The sequence below is a fragment of the Camellia sinensis genome, chromosome 11, assembly GCF_055761805.1.
Source record: "Camellia sinensis isolate YWXY chromosome 11, ASM5576180v1, whole genome shotgun sequence".
NCBI classification, from domain to species: Eukaryota; Viridiplantae; Streptophyta; class Magnoliopsida; order Ericales; family Theaceae; genus Camellia; species Camellia sinensis.
Window position 1 is genome coordinate 13,949,633 of NC_138971.1, and position 6,607 is coordinate 13,956,239.

A 6,607-nucleotide genomic window follows, 5' to 3' on the forward strand; every position below is an offset into this window, starting at 1 on the left:
TTTTTTTAAGTAAGAAGTTTTTTTTTGTATGCACCAGGGTTTTTTAATCATTTTGACTAAACTACTTTATAAAGGGGGGTGTCTCTATTTGCACACTACCTTTCATTTCAAGGTACACCACTACTCAAGGTACACCTTTAATAAATTGATAAATAAGCAATTTGCTCAATACACACCACAACTTTCTATCTTTACCCTTACTCACACACCCCACTCACAATCGTCAATTTTTATTCTCATTCACTCACTCACACACTCCACTCCACCCACGATCCATCTCCCCTTCCTTTCTCTAATTGATTGTCACCCCTACATACCGGTGAGCAAAACTAGTGATGAAGACTCCTCAAGACACCGGTGAACAGAATCAGTGGTGAAGACTCCTCAAGATGTTGGTGAAAATTTCAGTTTGCAAACCGTTTGACTCTGGACTTTCGAACCTTAACAATTTGTTCGGACTATTTCTGTCGAACCTTAGCCACTTTTCCGGAGTGTTTCTTTTGAACATTAACCATTTGTTCGACCCGAACTCGATTACAAAAGGTGTGTATTATAACTCTTTGCCATTTGTGGTCATTTCACATAAGAGTAATATTGTAATAAAAAATAAATCAATTAATGGTTTGCCTTGAGATGAAATATGGTGTGCAAATAAATGCACCCCATAAATGGTGCTTCTAAATACATTCCATAAATATCTCTTAACGCCCATTTGTACATTTGTGTTTTTTTCCTTCAAAAGTACAAGTATTACGATGCATGTTTGAGAAATTTAAAATGTATTTAGACCTCCCCAATTACTAACAAAATACCTAAGGCAAATGTTTGTCAAATAAGTGTTTGTAACTAATCTAGTAGAAGATTTTGGTTTATTATTAGGAATTTCATGTTGTTATAGAACTGCACACAAAATAACAAATATTCAATAACTTGAGCTCAATGCTTTATTTTGTTATTTTTGTGTGCGGTTCAATTGTTTGCCGTTGCGGTTGTTAAATCTGCACAATTCCCTCTTCATGTATTGAATAAATTTTCATAAACTTCATTGAAAAAGAGATTGATCCTCAAAAAAAGTTTGGGAGTTTTAGAAAGTATTTTGAACTTTTATCTTTTGGAGTTATTTGTATTTTAATATTTTAATCTTGTAAATAAATTTCAGTAGTTTTTTTTTTTTTTTTAAATTTTTTATTTTGTAGTAATTATATATGCTTGCAGACTTTATTTCAGTATAAGTAAATAAAAAAAAATTGGTAACAATTTATTATGTATAGAGGGTTCAATTTTAGAAGTTTGCCTAGTTTTTGTTTTGAATAACTGCATCCGTAGATGAGGAAAAACTGAAACATAGAACTGGCCTGAATGTGGTAATGGCATAGGAGTGATAGTAGTTACCTTAATGATGGCATAATTTTATTATTAATTTTTTTAAAACTTCACTCATAGATAAAGAAAATCTAGTACTTAGAGTTTTAAAATACATGCCAAATAAAGAACTGAACAAGCATTCGCAGATAACTGAATTCGACGACAACAACACTCGCATTCAACAAGTATCTTTCAATGAAAATGGATTCAACACTCAACATTCAACAAGTAATGATCTAATGAAAATGGATTCGTTAACAAGTATAGTTGAACTAGACTTGATCAAGTATGTGAAAGCAAGACAACATTGCTTACATGCCAAAACAAAAAAGAAAAAAAAAAGGATTAATTACATTTTACCTCCTTATAGTTTAGTTTAAAAACACTTTACCCCCTTCTAGTTTGAAACTATATACATAACCTCCTTGTAATATGGAGTAAAACACAAAACTAACAGAATCTGCTATATATAACAGCATGTGTTGCACATCCTTTGCTAAGACACTTGATGACATTGGTAGGATAAAATTTGGAAAGAAAATTACCGTAATGCCCTTATTTGTATTCATAGATCCTCTGTCATGGTTTTCTGTGGTGGTTCATGTGGTGGTCGCCAAAACGTTGTCGTTTTGTTTTGTTTAGTTTTTATTTTATTTTATTTTTATTACTATTTTTTATTATATTTATTTTATAATTTAATTCAAAATTTTTGTTTCCCCATCTTTTCTCTTCTTTGTATCATCTGTTTTGCGAGTCCAGATCCTCTGCCATGGTTTCCTGCGGTGGTTGCCAAAATGACGTCGTTTTGTTTAGTGTTTTTTTTTTAATTTAAATTTTATATTTTAATTCTAAATTTTTGCTTCCCCCCACCTTTCTCTTCTCTGTATCATCTGTTTTGCATCATCATTTGTTTCACGCAGTCAACCCTAATAGAGAGACAGAGACATTAGAGGTGACTGAGAGACGGAGTGACAAACTGAGAGAGAGATGGAGAGATGAACACGAACGAAGAGAGAAACGAACTGAGAGACGAAAGAGATGGCGGAGCGACGCGATGGCGATGGTGAAATGCAAAGGATGGCAGGCGACGGCGGCAAGCCAAGATTGCGACAACGACGAGGTCCATTTCATCATCATTGTCATTTCTTGCTGTTATATATATATATATATATGATTCTTGGGTTAGATTTGTTGTTGATTTTTGAAATGGGTTTGATGAAATGGGGATTTTTGAAATGACAATGATGTTTGCTGTTTTAAAATGGGTTTGCTGTTTTACATATATATAAATGGAAGAAAATATAAATTAAATTTGTTGTTGTTTTATATATATATGATTCAGATTTTTGATTTGTTGATGATAAATGGGTTTGATTAAATGGGTTATATATATATGATTTAGATGTATGTTCGATTTTCTGTTAGATAAATGAAAGAAAATATAGATTTGTTGATGATAAATGGGATGATGAAATGGGTTATATATATATATATATATATATGATTAAGATTTCTATTCGATTTTATGTTCGATTTTTTTGTTAGATTTTCTGTTTGATAAATGAAAGAAAATATAGATTTGTTGATGATAAATGGGTTTGATGAAATGGGTTGCTATCATACTCTTTATAATGACCCTCATCCTCGTCTTAGCCATGTTCATGCGCATCTGCATGATTTTGTTTTGTTAAGCTTGCATTTGTAGATTTTGACTTGTTTTGCCTAAAGTAAAGGTCCCTGTCTTGTTTTGTGCTTATGTGATTTGCTTGAGTATTGCTTGTATGCTTTGTTCCTTGCTTGGTGTGCGTAGCCTAGGTCACACCCTTGAACCTCTTATATCTAGGACCATCTTGGAACCACCTTGGTTGATCTCCACCTTCACCCTAGCATATTGGCCGAGATGTCATCATCTAGGCCGAGGTGTGCATCACCTAGGCCGAGATGTTATCATCTAGGCAACTAACATCCTTGATCCTTGCACCTAGTGATCTTGTTCCTGGATTGGTATGACCTAGACCGAGGTGTGGCATATCTAGGCTGAGGTGTGGCACAGCTAGGTCAAGTGCCATCCTTCGTAGTCGAGATCATTGAGACCTTACTTGCCGAAGCGTATGTCTTGATCCGAGGTCATTGCCTTGTTAGAGTGCCCTTGTCACCTTACTTGTTATACACACTTTGTCATAACTCTTATCTTGTCATTCTGTCACCTTTTTGAGGAGATCCAATCCGGCGTTGCCACGTGTCCCAGCAGAGGGTTAAGTCAGGTACTATCTGAGAACCTATATCATTTGTGTCATACTTTTTGCATTGTAGAGAGAGAAGCTCTAGGAAGAGGAAGAGAAGTTTAGAGTGAGAGAGTTAGATCCCAAGCTTGATCTTTAGAGTTTGAACCGTTAGATCCGTGTTTTGAGGTTAGATTCTTGATCTACTCTTGTTGTTCTTTATGTTTATTTGATCACATTGCATGATCAGGCATGATTCATGAGCCATGCATTGATTTAAAGTTTGGTTTTAGAAAGAGAAAATGATGTTCTTGTGTTCTTGAAGGAAAACCATGTTTTGATCCGAAAGTTTATAACAAGTTCCATGTTTTGTGTTTGTTTTCAAGAAGATCTTCAATTACGGGTACCCAGGTTCATGTTTTTGAACTCATCTCATGAAATCTCAGATTTTGAATAAAGAAGTTATGATTTTGACATTCATGTTCTTCAAGAGGAAACCCAGATTTTCCAGACTTCATTTCCCTAAGTGTGGTCGCTGAGACCCACTCTTGCCTAGATCTCGCACCTATGCCTAGGAGACCACACCTCGGCCAAGACCTGGTTGGTACCCAGCATGTTTTCCTAAGATGAGAAACAGTGTTTTAACTCCCAGCACATGTTTTGCTTTGTCTTAACTTAGTTTTGAAAGAAATGTCGGGATCATTTACACTCATGGATAGCTTATTTTGAGAATGCATTTCATATCCATCTTTGAGCATCTCTTCTTGTCTTCTTGAAATGCGTTTTAGTGGACCTTGCCATGCATTTGTAGGTCTTGGATTCTAGCCTTAATCCCTGCACCCGAAGAGCTATGTGAGTGGTATTTTTAATTAAGCTATGTCCTAATATTTTGATAAAAGCTTTGCTTGTTTCGTTTTGGAAAAGTGTTTGTTCAAGTATGAATGATTATTCCTAGTTTTGTATCAAGTATTATCTTGTTTTGATGACATTCTTGGAAAGTCCTTAGTGCTAGGGGACTATAATGCAACTAGTACCCTTGTTTGAGATATCTCCCTTGTCACCGACGGTCTTGTACGGGTGGGTTTGTCTAATTGATTCTGGGTCAATTATTCCCTTGTTTTGTCAGGAATGTCATCCCTTGTATTATATTGATGCTAGTAAGCATCCCTTGAAGCTTTGAAAGACTTGATAGATGAACTTGGTTCATCCCTTGATTTGTACAAGATATGTTATGTATTGTTTTGATAAAGATCTCGAATATCATTCATTCAAACCTTTATTACTAATATCATTCACTGAATATCCAAGCTCACCCTCTCTTTATATATATGTAGGTGACAAGCAAGAAGGTGGTGACGCCTAGATGTCATTTGCAAGTTGTTTTGGATTCATGTTTTGCTAGCATCTTGAAGATTATGCTTCTTAGTTTGTAATTCATGTCTTTGTACATTTCAGCTTGAGAAGCCTTTTGATCAAGATGTAATATGTACTTTATTTTATTTGTATCCAAGTTGTAATCCATGTCATGATGTATGTCATTTCATTTGATCTATGCATAGCTCTTATGGACTACTTAGATTTAAATTTATTGCTTCCGCACATGTAAGCCCCATATATATACCCTGATTGTGTGAATCTTTGTAAGTTGGCCTTTGGTAATCTCGGATTACTGGCCATCATGACACCATTCTACTAGGGGCGGAATGGGGTCTTGACACTCTTAGTCTTGTTTTGATTTAGATGAAATGAGATGCTAACCTTGTTTCAGATTTGTCTCGGCTTTTTTGTATGCTTGGGATTGGAGAAATTATTTGTTTGCATAATTTGGGTCACTGGAGTGAATGTGTTTTTTGCATTTTTATGTTCAATTGATGTGTTCTTAGCACTGTTTGATTGTAATTGAGGATTTTTTTTTTAACACTGCATCTCTCCCTTCTCTCATCCTGATGTTTGGGATGTGAATTTCTAGATTTAAATGTGTTGATTTTGAATTGTTTCACTCTTGTTGGCTTATGGGTGTAGTTTATTTGCTTGTTTTGACGCATGGGCTATTGTTATTTTTGCATTCTTATGTTCAATTGATGCATTTTCAGCACTTCTGATTGTAATTGAGACATTTTTTTTTTTTGATACAACGGAAGAAAAACACAAAACTGAGGACTAGGCCCTCTCCCTTCCCATCCCCAGCATGTCTGCAACTAATAGCTCCCTAATCTCAACAGGGGGGTCATTAACAACTAAGATATCTTCAGGTTGTGCAGTTTCTAGTTTGGCTAGAGCATCTGCGCAGAGATTTCCTTCATGATAGACATGTTGAGTAGTGCACTGCCAGCCATTGAATATGATCCTCGCATCTTCCACCAGACCTCTATAAGGATGCTTCTCTCCAGGGCCTTCCACAAGTAGCTTCACAACTTCTTGGGCATCAGTTTCCATAATCACTTTGTTGAAGCCTTTTTGGAGAATGATTGTTAGACCTTTATACACTGCCTATAATTCAGCTTCAAGACTGGTACAGCTTTCCATCTTTCCATAGTAGCCGCAAATCCAAGCTCCTCTTTCATCCCAAATGAGACCTCCAAACCCATTTGGTCCCCTGCTCTATTTGCTTCCATCCGTATTCATTTTCAGAGTACCTACGGGAGGGAGAGACCATTTAATTAGTCTAAATGGAGGTGTAGGATTAATAATAGATAAGATGAGCAAGATCAATTTCAATGGAGTAATCAAGAATAAATTTCAAACTTTCAAATTGATTAGATAATTTGTTTTCAAAGACTTTGATGTTCCTATTTTTCTAGATTTTCCAAAGTGTGACCAAGAAAACAGTGCTCCATGCAGACTTGGCACCAAATTTAGCCTTCATTTTGGAGTTAGAGATCATCCAATGCATCCAATTTTCATCGATCATCTTCAAGTACCAATGCTGATTTCGGACAACAGTCCATACTTCCTTAGCTTTGAAGCATGCTCTAAATAGATGATTAAGATCTTTAGTTTCATTGCAAAATGGGCAACAA

General features: G+C 35.5%; 1 protein-coding gene across 1 annotated transcript; it reads right to left on the reverse strand.

Moving 5' to 3' along the window:
- Window positions 1-5,747: 5,747 nt before the first annotated feature.
- On the reverse strand, window positions 5,748-6,202 carry LOC145802162 (uncharacterized). Its single transcript, XM_082894829.1, has 2 exons — window positions 6,164-6,202; window positions 5,748-6,077 (listed from the first exon to the last, which is right to left on the reverse strand). Exons 1-2 carry the CDS (start codon window positions 6,200-6,202, stop codon window positions 5,748-5,750), a joined length of 369 nt encoding a protein of 122 aa, XP_082750955.1.
- Between the last annotated feature and the right edge of the window lie 405 nt (window positions 6,203-6,607).